The sequence below is a fragment of the Gopherus evgoodei genome, chromosome 10 (genome assembly GCF_007399415.2).
Source record: "Gopherus evgoodei ecotype Sinaloan lineage chromosome 10, rGopEvg1_v1.p, whole genome shotgun sequence".
Classification (NCBI taxonomy): domain Eukaryota; kingdom Metazoa; phylum Chordata; order Testudines; family Testudinidae; genus Gopherus; species Gopherus evgoodei.
In genome coordinates, this window is record NC_044331.1 from 66,764,272 (window position 1) to 66,777,410 (window position 13,139).

The window sequence follows — 13,139 nt, forward strand, 5'->3', positions numbered from 1 at the left end:
ACTGACGACATGTACCCAAAACCACCCGCGACAGTGTTTTTGCCCCATCAAGCACTGGGAGCTTAACCCAGAATTCCAATGGGTGGCAGAGACTGTGGGAACTGTGGGATAGCTACCCACAGTGCACCACTCCGTGAGCTGATGCTAGCCACGGTAGTGAAGACGCACTCCGCCGACTTAATGCGCTTAGTGGGGAGATACGCAATCGACTGTATAAAATCGATTTCTAAAAATCGACTTCTATAAAATCGACCTAATTTCGTAGTGTAGACATACCCTGAGAGTTTGCTATTGCCTAGGAAATCGTAAAAATAGGAGGCTGGCTAATCTATTCTCATTGTCCAAGCTGAGAAATGTCCAACATAAATGGCACAACTAGTGGAAAGGAAATTAGAGTCTTTAAAATTCTTCCCGTTTTAATTCTCTAGAGCCTGATGCTCGCAATCTATGTGCTAATCAAATGAATAAGGGCTGCAGGATTGGATCCATAGAGTTATTTGTGATACAGGTAAGGATTTTAAAAAATGATCTGTAACCTGATGAGATGGTAAAATCATGCACTGCCGCTTTGAGTTACCTGAAGAGCACACGAAATGGAAAAGCCAACAATCCCTGGACTAAGATGTGCTTTGCTAAGCACAGCGAACAAGGCTGCAAACAACACGATACCATTACCTAGAAACTCCAGGTTTGTAGCAAGCCACCTGCAGCAGAGAAGAGAGGATTTAGCCCACCTCCATTTTCTTTGTTCTCGTTTCCTCTCAATTTCAAATACTGCCTGCAACTATTTTTGTAAAATGTATTTGGAGCCTTCTTGGTAAAGGGTGCTAAATAAGGTCATTATGATCATGGGGTTGGCTTTTTACATAACCACTAGCAAGCCTCTGGAACGGACAGCAGTGCTGGTCTGTAAATACTCCATGCACTGTGCCACAGCTCTTCCGCTGTAACCTGAGTCTATCACGGGGTAGGCAACCTATGGTACAGGTGCCAAAGGCAGTACATGAGCTGATTTTCAGTGGCACTCACACTGCCTGGGTCCTGCCCACCAGTCTGGAGGCTCTGCATTTTAATTTTAAATAAAGCTTCTTAAACATTTTAAAAACCTTATTTACTTTACATACAACAATAGTTTAGTTTTATATTATAGACTTAAAGAAAGAGACCTTCTAAAAATGTTAAAATGTATTACTGGCCCGCAAAACCTTAAATAAGAGTGAATAAATGAAGATTCGGCACACCACTGCTGAAAGGTTGCTGACCCCTGGTCTATCATTTCCACCAGGTGAGCAGCTTTGGTTCAGAGCCTGAAATTGTTGCTCTGAGCCTGGCACCAGCAATGAATGGCTCTTCCCTTGGTGTTAGTTCTGATGTAAGCTGGGTCTGAAGGAGTTCCCTCCCCTCCTCTTCTCCCCCCCCTCCCCCCCGTCATCTAGTGATGCACTGCCAGGGTGCGGGAAGGAGGGGAGGGTAGACTTCAGGAGCAGAGCATGTTTGCATTGACATGGCTGCTCTGCCTCGGTGCCCAGCATGATGGAGCTGCTTTGCCAAAATGATCAATTTTGGCTGGTTTGGGTTAGAAATCACTGTAGTATTCAAATGCAGGGATAATGAAATGTTGTTATCCTTATTGTATGAGTAAAAGGCAACAGAACTGTGCTTAGCCTGCCCTGATTGAGGGGGTCACCCTAAACTGAACCTCTCTTGCTAAGCAGGGGGGTAGGATGCCAAATTCCAGTGATGAGTGGACCAGGACAAGTGTTCCTAACTGGCACCGTGGATGCTGCCTCGAGAGTCCTAGACACTTTTTGACCTTCCCCTCTCCAGCTTTTAATGACAGAGCTTAGACTCAATTAAGAGTCCTTGTTTCCAAGTGGTGATTCCTAAAGCTTGCTGAGCAAGTCTAAGCTTAAGCCTTGGACCTTGTGTGGGAACAGGTAACAGCAACACAGAAACTGCCCTGGCAGGGAGGTTCCCTGCTATCTGCTGAAATCACTGAGAGCTGGGTGAAGTGGTAGAACCTCAGAATGTGACATTGCAGAAGCTCAGCGGCACTGAGACGGCAGACAGGGGGAGTGGTGGGATAGGGGAGTGGTGGCAGAGAGACAGCAGTAGCAGTGGGAGGCGACTAGCAGCAACAGAGAGTGGTAAACCCCACCCCCTCAGAAATGCACCTCTGAACTTTGGGTCTTCGCTAACCAAAGACCATCAACTATGAGTGGGGCGCTGGGGAGGGAAAGGAAGTGGTGTGTTAATGGACGTTTGTTTGTTGGACTTTGTGACGTTATCTGATTAAAATATGACCATGCAAAATCATGGTTGCTACCACTGTTATATAATTGCAACGGATCTTATACCAAGTGTGACACGTGGCCAGAAAGGATTAAGCAGCTTGCAGGATAAATGGCCCAAAATCAACCATTAGAGATGTGTTAAAAAGTATATGAAAGGTAATTAGGGCCACTACATGCTAGATAGGCTAGAACTTTGAAATGCAAACCTGTATTGTTAGAGAATTGGAAGTGATACCAAATGTATGTGTGTACTTTTTTCTTGTAGGATGTTCCTGTCTGTCACTATAGCTATTGATTCAGAGATCAAAAGGACATATTAACATTTAAACGAGCTGTAAACATAGTAATATCACTGTATTCATCTCTCTTTGAAATGTATAGCAAATTATCTGGGAATGATGGAAAAATGGGCAATTGCCATATGTTAATCTGTGTACCTAATTACCGGCAATGTTTAAGAACCAGGTCTACTTCAAAATCTCCATGATTGCCTTTTGTTCGCCGAAGGACCCGTCAAAGGAGGCTGGAAACCGTTTAAAAATGCCTTGGGTCCCAATCCTTTGGATCTCAGATCTGCTTGATGCTTCACGCAGGGGAAGTTTAAACCCAGGATTGATATTTCCAGTCTTAATCTGGAATCATTCTGAATATGAACACTGGACTATAATCTATGGACTATTTCTGAAAGAACTCTTCGCAACTACAAAGTTCACCATCTCTGCTATGAATTTAATCTCAAGAACTGTACTTGTCTGTATGTATACTGGTCTTTTAACCACTACTCTCTCTTTTCTTTTAATAAATTTTGGTTTAGTTAATAAGAATTGGCTGTAGCGTGTATATGGGTACGATCCGGAATATTCATTAACCTGGGAGGTAACGTGTCCAATCCTTTGGGATTGATAGAATTTTTTTATATGATGAATAAGGTTTGCAGTAATCCTCATCGTATTTGATTTGGGGGTCTGGGTAGAGGCCTAAGGCTGGGTTGCTTTAAGGGAAGTGTGTTGTTGGCTTCTGGGTAACCAGCGAGGTACTATAGAAGTTGTTTTGTGCTGGGTTGGTGAATGAAAGCACTGGAATATCCACCAGCTTTGGGGATTGTCTGCCCCATTCTTCTGCTGTTCATCCTAATTGAGTGATCTCAGTTGCCTCCCCTGGGACTCGGGTCACAGACTTGCACACCACAAGGGGAGAAACTGAGGCAAAGGATGCTGCCCAACACACTGTGGGGTGAGTATTTGTATATGGTCACATGCTTTTGTATTTAGGTTGTGGTGTTTTCCCAGGGTATGGCTACACTTACAGCTGTACAGAGCTGGGAGTTACAGCTGTCTTCGTACAGCTGTGTAGGGAAAAAGCTGCAGTGTGGCCACACTGACAGCTACCAGCGCTGCAGTGTGGCCACATTTGCAGCACTTGCAGCGCTGTTGGGAGTGGTGCATTATGGGCAGCTATCCCAGTGTTCAAGTGGCTGCAACATGCTTTTCAAAAGAGGGGGGTGAGGTGGAGTGTGACAGGGAGGGTGGGGGAGACAGAGAGAGTGGATTTTTGGAGCTGACACTGTGTCAGCTCCCTGCCTTGCAAGTTCTAAAGACTGGAAGATACACAGCACCTACCTTCAATCATTTTTAAAGTTTCGACCCCTTCCCCCACCCCTCTCTTATTCACTAAATGCAAATAGCCTTCAGACCAGATAAGCAGCTGCTCCAAAACGGACTTCCCCCTCCCACCCCCGCCGTGTTGCTTCTCTCCTCAAGCAAACTGTGAACATTCCAAAGGAATCCCCCTGCCTGCCTCTGCTCGAGCAAACGAGCTGTGTTTGTTTTTTAGATAAGCAGCTCCGGGAGCCCGGAGTTCACAACAAAACAGCAGAGTGACTGAACAGGCATTCTGGGATACCACCGAATACCTCGGAGGCCAATTACAGTGCTTTTCGTGGCCACACTTGCGGAGCAGCGCTGCATCACCAGCGCTGCAATCCTTATACCCCAGGCAGAGCAGGAGTATAGCCAGCGCTGCAGCCAAGGAGATGCAGCGCTGTATGTGCCTTGCAAGTGTGGACGGTGAGTAAGTTGCAGCGCTGTAAACCCACCACCAGTGCTGCAACTCTCCAGTGTAGCCAAGCCCCCAGATTAATGTAGGCCCCTCTTTTTCCCTTTTAATCAAAGTTGTATTTTGTTGTACGGGGACTCAATGCTGGTGAGAAGGGAAGTATTACCACTTAGAGGCACCAACTGGGGGAGGTGTTTAGCTTTCTAGATTACTGACTGGGGACTCAAGCTGGTTCTATTGTCTTTTGTTAAGAGAAACCCTTAGATACTGAACCCAGCCCTTGTTGCTGCCAACTCCACCTGGCAGAAGGGCTGCACTAATCTATGGCTTCATGAGAATAACATGATAGTATCCCCTATATTTGCAGCTCCATACCTGTCAGCAACGACCCCAGGGAAGCATGTTCTCTGGTTCTCATCCACTCTGGAATCATTCTGTAAAATAAATCTCGGTTGCTCCTTGTAAGCACGAATCACGCTGCTCCCTTGGAACGTCTCTGAAATGTGGGAATAGATGGGCGAGCGACTCGCAGCTTCCAGGCGTCTCAGCTGGCAGGAGGTGGCAACGTAGAAGTTCTGAGACAGAGGGAAATGGAAAGGGCATGTGACTACCAGTATGTTTCCCCCACTAGGCTAATTCATCAGAGGAACTGATCATGTTCAGAAAATTAGAAATGATGCAAAAAAAAATACAGCAGTGCACATTAATCTGATGTTAGAAAACCTAATGTGCGGGTAGCATGTGTTTACTGGGTGAGATACTGTGGCACAGAACTTGTAGCTTGGGTGAGGTATAAGGAGGCCTTTGAGCCCATGGGTACATTGTCTAAATTCTGGACTATGGGCTGCAGCATTACCTGGAATCTCCACAGTGCTACATGCTGCAATCCCACCCCTGGCATGCCCCCATGCCAGGATTTGAGAGAGAGTCCTTGGAGAGCAGCTATAGGGCTATGCTCCACATACCTGCATTGGGGGAATCTCTGGGTCCTAAAAGCCCTAGTTCTAGCTGTTTTAAGCGGGAGCAGGGGTCAGGATCTCACCCATCATTTCTATACTTCCTCCATTTTAAAATCTCTCCTGATCTCTTAAACTTTGCCTCTAGTTCAAGATAGCAGCTTAGCAACCTACAGTTTAGGAGAACCATTCACCTAATACAACAAGCTATGCCCGAGAGCAGGGTGTCTTGCTGCAGACTGAGTGTGCCAGGACAAACAGAGTTCTCCAGAAAGAACAGTCTGTTGAAGTAGTGCACAGTGCTGTGACGGGCCAGATGATTTCCTGCCCCATTTCATTATGTCCTGTGTGACTGGTACACCGATCAAAGAATTTCATGACGTGAATGGAATTGCAGAGTTGTACTGACTGCTTCAATCCCATCCTTCCGTGCTCAGATGGGATTTCATGAAGAATCCCTTGTTGTTTACCTGCCTTATTCATTAAAGTAGCAAAGCAGACTGATCTTAATTTTCTGTAACAAGTACTGTACTCAAGACTTTTGATATTCCCCTGACCACCCTCCTCCTCTGCCCCTAGTCCTCTGGCAAAGTTGTTTGACATTTCAGAGAACCAGTCTGGGAGAATAAATGGGTGCCTTGAAAAACATTTGCCTCTCTGGCATATGTTTTATGTTAAAAGTGGCACAGGGAAACTGGAGAAGAGGAAAAACACTTCGAGCCTTAGTCTGATCGCCTTTACACTGATGTCAATCAGGAATCTCCACAGAAGTTCCACCTAAAACCATCATGACATCTCAGGCCCTCTAGTAAGGCTTCGGAGGCAGCTACTGAGAGCCTGGATTCTGTGGGAAGACTCTTCTTAAGAATAGACACTGGTGGTTTTGATTCCAGCATGAAATCAGAGGTGAAAAAACACTGACTGAAAATCTCAGCCCCTCAAAAAGGTCTGGTTCAGGTTAGTCTAAACAATGGGAGCAGGTTCCTGTAGCAAAGGGTGTGGCGGGTTCTTAGATCAGCCACATATCTCAAAATCCTACCTGGAACACGGCATATAGTGCTGTCAGTGGCAATATCGCCACCACCGCTATTGGCGTGGCCACTATAACAACTATGTAGATCTCCAGTAAACTGAACAAGAAGCCCAGCAGGGACTTCAGTTTATCGGGGATAACGGAATCAATGGCATCAGTTTCTTTGGAGAATCGGTTCAGCAAGTTTCCGATGGGCGTCTGCTCAAAGAACAGCATTGGGGATCTGGCAACATTCTCCAGTAACTGCTGAAAGAGCTTGTGTGATGCAATCACTCCTCCTAGCAGGATGGCTGTGGTTGATCCGAATTTGCCAATGGCTGCAATGAAAGGGAAGGGAAGTGTCACAACCTAGATTCAGATTTCTCAGCCGAAAGCATGTTAATGGGAGTTTTTCTTGAATGTGACTTTGGTGCTGGTGAAAAGTGCAGGTCTATTATTATTGCTATTTTTTTTTATTTATATTGAGTTGCTGCCTTGGAGCCCCAGTCATGAACCAGGAATTCATTGTGCTCATCACTGTGCAAATGCAGAACAAAAAGACATTCCTTGCACCAAGTGGTTTACAATTTAAGGGCTGGTCAACACTGTGTGTGTGTGTGTGGGGAATTGATGTAAGATACGCAACTTCAGCTATGCTATTCGCGTAGCTGAAGAAGTATCTTAGTTGGACTTATCTGGCCGTCCTCACGGCAGCAAGTCGACCACCGCAGCTCCCCCGTCGACTCTGCTTACTCCTCCTGCCGAGGTGGAGTATGGGCTCAATTCGGGGATCAATTTATTGCGTCTGGATGAGACATGATAAATCGATCCCCAATAGATCGATTACTATCAGCCGATCCGGCAGGTAGTGTAGAAGTGGCCTAGGGTGACCAGATGTCCCAATTTTACAGGGACAGTCCCGATTTTTGGGTCTTTTTCTTACTTAGGCTCATATTACCCCCCACCCCATCCCGATTTTTCACATTTGCTGTCTGGTCACCTTAACATGGCCTAACAGTCACTCCAGAGCCCATTGTATGGCTACTGTATCTGCAGAATAGCCACAGAATGGGCATCAGCACGTGTAAATCTGATTGAACAGTTAGTTCTGTCTCTTACCAAACACCCCTGAAACTAGAAGCCCTCTGTTCTCCAGTGAATGGTGCAAATAACTGGGATTACTCTGAATTAAATTAACTCTCGAGTTGGGTAGACTCCCATGTACCCAGTTAGATTCACTATTACAGCAGGGACTGTGTTATAGTTAAGGTTGCCTAGCAGCTTCTATTCTAATCCCCTGTCTTAACTGGTTCAAAACTTTCACCATTTGGGCTTACAATTTTTCAGATTTTGTTTCTGCCCTAAACTTATTTTTTGTTGAAAGATTCAGCAAAACATTTTAGCTATTTTTGATTAGGAGAAGAGTTAAACAGTGTACACATTTCAAATAATGCACATTCTGGCAGCCTTTTTCTAACAGATTTTTAGATCCAAAAGGCCTAGGGTGGTAAAAAGATTAAATCTGGCCCTCATTGAGAAGTGAGATTTTAATTTGGCTAAGTTATGATTTGAGTGAAGAGAGGATGGGAAGGGGGTAAAAGGACGAGAGGGGAGGGGGATAAAGAGGGAGTAGTGAATAAAATTGGAAGAGATGGAAAAGTGAAACTGACATCATAATCGCCCCCAACAGGTGAATTTTTCATGGGTACCAGTTCTGACAAAGACAGGCAAGATGGATAAAGGTGGGGGAATGACCCATCATGCTCAGTTGCAATGCACATTAGAGAGAAGAACTCAATGCACACACAAGCAATCCAGAGTTTTTTGCAGCGACACTGGGAATATTGTTCAGATACCATAACCAACAAAAACCCATCAAAAAAAATCAGTGCGCTCTGTGCAAATGTGAGTCAGAACTTTTTTTTTTTAGATCCCATGCCAAGCCTTTTAGTTTTGTTGCCAAGAGCCCAGCACCCGTAAGACAAGCCAAAGTTTGTATGATGGGAAAATTTCCTGGGAATGGAAAAGAGGGAGGCAAATGATATGCAGAAGAATTAGGTGACCAGGTCAAGCAAACCTTGAAGGACTCCAAGAACACCGAAGACTCCAACTCGCAGCTCTGTGTGCTGCTGTGTTCTGTTATGAACAGGGTCATCTGCCCACATGCTGAGCCAGTAACCGCGACAAAACGAGGCAGCTTGCTGACACGCAAACAAGAGCACAATGTACAAACAGATCAGAGGCCCTGTGGTCCTCAGGTAATCCAGATAAATGGAAATATTGACCTAGAGTGAAGCAATGAAGAGGGAAAGAAGGTTCAGGCTTGTTAAGCTGTCTGTTCCTTAGCAAAGGAATGCTGTATGGTGTATGTTCCATGTTACGCATCGCATGCCATGACAGCCTCCTTAATCTCTTTGTCCTATCAATGCAGGATGAATAATTTGAAGCCATGTTGACCAAGCTCTAGGTTTTAACTAGTGATTGCAAACAATGTACAAATGCTTATTGGGTGAAAGTGTCATTATTTGCTGTAATGAATTTTACTATCCCTTTGAGTGATGATATGATCCATTTTATTCCCATTGGTGAGTGATTACTTGACAAGACTCATTAACTACTCATGTGAGTAACTGATCACCAGCAGGAGTGCAGGGATTGCCATCTGGCCCTTACGATGAAAGCAACATCTTTTGAATGTGCTTCCCTTGGACACAACTCTCCTTAAACAACTGCCCCCCCCCCCAACCTCTTTGGGACTTAGACCTCCCATTTTCCTCTGTTCTCTGTAACTGGGTTTACTTTACACCTTTGATCCTGACTATTCTTTCCCCTCCCACATCTCCTAAGTCGCCTCATCATCACCCCTCACACAGCTTGGGTACACTGCACTCTGGACTCCACCTCTGCTGAAATCCTCATCCATTCCTGCATCCTTTCACCTGTTAACGCACATCCCGTTCTTGATCTCCACAAGCCCCATCTCTGCCTTCACCTGCAGCCATGGAAGAGTAACAACAGCACTTCTAATCATACATTTCAGGACAGGGTTAAGCTGCCCTCCATGAACCTTATCTGACCTTATGTGTCTCCTGTCACTTGTCTCACCTGTCCCTTCACACCACTTCCCCCCAGTTGACTCAAAAGACCTTCCCTCTGCAGCACTAGCCACTTGAAACAGTCCTGTAGCTCTCCACTCATCATAACGGAAAGACTTTCCTCATCTCCACAATTTTCTCTCCCTCTGTTGCTGTTTTATTCAAATTTTCTAGCTACACTTTAGCTCTATAAAGCATTTTTTGGGAACACAGTTGGTATGAAAGATGCTACATAAAATAAGGTTGAATAGGACCAGACCTTCAACTGGTGCAAATTGGTGTCGCTCTGACTTGCACGGTGTTATGCTGATTTATACTAGCTAAGGATCTTAGTGTAAGTTCCTGTTGCTATGACAGGTTTATTTTATATTTCATTATTCTAAAAGGAATTGCTGCAGTTACCCTGCTGGTCCGAACCTTCTCCCCTTCTGTTAATCTTCCCACATCTTTTGGGGCTGTAGCAGCTGTGCAGTCTTGATTTATGGATTTGGCGCCATCTCTCATAATAGAAGATCTGTCGATTTATAAATGCAAAACAAACACCGTTATTTTTTAATCCAAGACCATGAAGTTCTTAAGCCTTACTTAAAGGGCTGTGGTTTCTGTGGTTCACGGAATTACTCAGAGCATTCCTTGCATTAAGGCACACCTCCAGCAATGTGAATCTGGAACAGATTGGAGATGAACAAAGCTTTTTAGCATCCAACTGTGGATTGGATGAAATGTTTGGTCTCAGTCTGTTTCCCAGTAGACAGATGTTCACATTCCCCAAACTGGCAACAATTATGGAGTCTCAGCAGAGAGGCCAAGGATTAAATGGGTACAGAGACTGAAATACCCTCTCATGCAGGGAGGTGGCACATTGGCAGACAGAAACTTGCAGTGCTGCTGCTGGTGCTTTTACTGTTCTGAGGATAATCCACAAGACTTCAGCCTTTAATGCTGTCAATCCAGCACCATCCAAAAGCAATGATGATTCTGTTAACTATGTGATGCGCCACACAAGTGAGGGCTAATAACCTTGATGAATCAAATATTTAAGCAAACTTTACAAATAACAGTTCACTTGTTAATGGGTCTGAACCTGCCTCCTATGGGAGCTGTCTGTCAGTTACTGTGATTGACAACCCATTATGGCTTCAGTCAAAAATGTAGTCTTGTTTACCTTGCGATCTCTTACCCATTTTCTCTCTGGCCTGACAGGGTTGCTTACCCCCCTTTAACTGCTACTGGTTGATCTGTGGTTTTAATACAAGAGGAGTGACTCTATCACCCTCATGATATGGAAGTGCCTAGCATCTGAACTCTGGGGAGGAAACTTATAGCTCCTTGGGAAGTAGAGAGAAAATATTATTAAAAGTACTCATAGGTGGTGGTGCCTGTTCACAGCCCTGCATTCCATCCATGGGCACATCCTATTCATTTACAGCCTGGTCCAAACTCCACTGAACTCAGTAGGAATCTCTCCATTGACTTGAATGGGCTTTGGTGTCTGAGGCAGTGGTCTACACTCACCTGCAGAGCTTTCCTGGGGACACAGCATTTCTGGAAGCGATGATGTCCTTGGTGCTTTCTGCAGCTGTGGAATAAATATTCTTGTAATACCTCACATCCTCCTTTGTTCTGTTTAGCCCCTGAGAGAACGAGGTATCATTGGAAAGATACCCAGTAAAGGTAAGTGTTTGTGAGTCACCTCAGCAAAGCTGCAGTGATGGCACAGACATTGAATAATGTGTGTTAATAGCATTATCCTTGCCTAATAAGATGGTAGCATTCATGCATCGTGCACATATAGCCCCATTTAGTGGGATGCATCACAGTATGGGATCTCATGGGAAAATGTCTGAGATTTCATGAATAGAAAAAAGCTAATGATTATTGATTGGCTCTTCCTGATCTGTTCTTTCATTTGCTCTTCCCCTGTGTGAACAGCAGTGGATTCCCACTGAGACAACATTCATTAATCAGAAAACACATGAATCATGAAACCAAAAGGGGAGTTATTCAGTTGGTGTACCTTGTAAATCACAGCCCTCTTTCTCTTCTGTATTGTTATATGAATGGAGAAAGTCTGCAAAAGCCCCGTTTCTCTGCAAAAGTTCTTGGTAGGAGCCAGTTTCGGAAATCTCTCCATCCACCATCAAAACAATATTGTCCACTTGGGGCAAAATGTTGATTGCATGGGTCACCAGAACACGAGTCTACTTTAAATAAATAAATACCAGTTATAATTACTCCAGCCTTCTGCTGCCCAGCGCAGCCTCTTCTGTCTACTGAAGGGACTGCACAGGTGGGCGCCTCTGGCAATGCGATTGATCTAGTCAGTTTTCACCACTGATGTTACCACCAAGGCTGAACCTCTCAACTTGGATGGCATTCCTCAGATTCTAGGTCAGATTTATTGTCACTAACTTGAATGTCTTAGAGCCAAATTCATCCCTTCTGCAACTCCATTAACTTCGGTGAAGTTACACTTGGTAGGAAGTTGCCCTTTGATTTGAAATTCCAAGGATATTGCCACACAATTGTATGTGGGAAAAAAGTCAGTAAAGATTTTTCAAAATAAGACGTGAGCATGTCTCTCTTTCTAATATACAATCAAGCTCTTTGCAAGTGCTGATTAAGTCTACAGTCAGTTCTGTATGTCTCTTTCTGAATTTCAATCTCATAATTACATTGACAGGCTGATAGACAATCTAACTGTGAATACAAATTTGACATCTGTAAGCACTGGTTGCTTGTTTTATTGTAGCCTTTTACTGAACTCTTACCCATACATCTTACACTAACTAGACTAATAATCAGCACTTCCAGAATCCATTCTACTTATGCATTAATGTTGAACTTGAATCTTGGTTTTGTCCGAATGCTCTGCTCCATACTTGTCAATTACAAAAGAGTGCCAGCTAATAAAGCACAGGCACTTAGAACTTACATGCTAACAAAACAAAGCCCATGCCACAGCATAGATTGCGAAACTACCATACAGCAGACCAATTCTCCACTCTACTGCACTTAGAGGTGATGCTCAGATTGTTTCCTACAAGAATAAGGACTACAAAGAGCATTGTTCAGGAAGAAGAAAGCAAAGAGAAACACTTGGGATAGATATTAGGACAATTTTTTTTAACACCACAAGGTGCTGTCGCTGCAGATATTCAACAAGGGCAGAGAGCAGACCGATAGGATGTAGTGATTATTCCTACCAAAGGCAGGCATTGAAAGAGGTTGGATGACCAAAGCCATTTTTTTGTTTATTATTTATGATGGGGGATATGAATTTGTTTACGTACCCTGTCCTTCAGTAAGCCATTGGGTCCAATGACGTGTTCAAAAATATGCTGTCCAACCTGGGCATCCACAGCTGAAAGAGGGTCATCAAGCAGGTAAACAGCTGCCTTCTTGTACACCGCACGAGCAAGACTCACTCTTTGTTTCTGCCCTCCAGATATGTTTATCCCCTGTTGAAATACAATGATGTATTTCATATGCTTTGGTATGTGTTTTGACCCTCTTCACTATCTTACACTGAAACTTAACGAGTTTAATGGCACTTTATACATTTGCTGTATAAAATTTCATGTAGCACTGTACCCTCTTGATCCCAGAAGTGCTTTCATTACTAAAGGCAGAAGCAGTCAGCTCCGTGTGATCAATTTCTGCAGCCGTGCGGGAGGGGACCCTTTGACAGTTTGGAGTTATTGATTTTGGCTCTTTTCACCCATTT

At 44.3% G+C, this 13,139-nt stretch overlaps 1 protein-coding gene across 2 annotated transcripts in view; it reads right to left on the minus strand.

The window, feature by feature from the left end:
• Positions 1–13,139, minus strand: part of LOC115658214 (multidrug resistance-associated protein 6-like) — a 57,519-nt gene that overhangs the window by 8,745 nt on the left and 35,635 nt on the right. For both annotated transcript variants that reach the window (XR_004002207.1, XM_030576718.1), the window contains exons 18-25: positions 12,706–12,873; positions 11,430–11,613; positions 10,928–10,991; positions 9,815–9,926; positions 8,395–8,602; positions 6,345–6,655; positions 4,725–4,924; positions 578–704 (exon numbers count right to left, since the gene is read on the minus strand). Coding sequence is in view for 1 of the 2 variants with exons in the window: in XM_030576718.1 (XP_030432578.1) it covers positions 578–704; positions 4,725–4,924; positions 6,345–6,655; positions 8,395–8,602; positions 9,815–9,926; positions 10,928–10,991; positions 11,430–11,613; positions 12,706–12,873 (1,374 nt within the window). In the remaining variant the exon portion in view is untranslated. The remainder of the gene's footprint in view (positions 1–577; positions 705–4,724; positions 4,925–6,344; positions 6,656–8,394; positions 8,603–9,814; positions 9,927–10,927; positions 10,992–11,429; positions 11,614–12,705; positions 12,874–13,139) is intronic.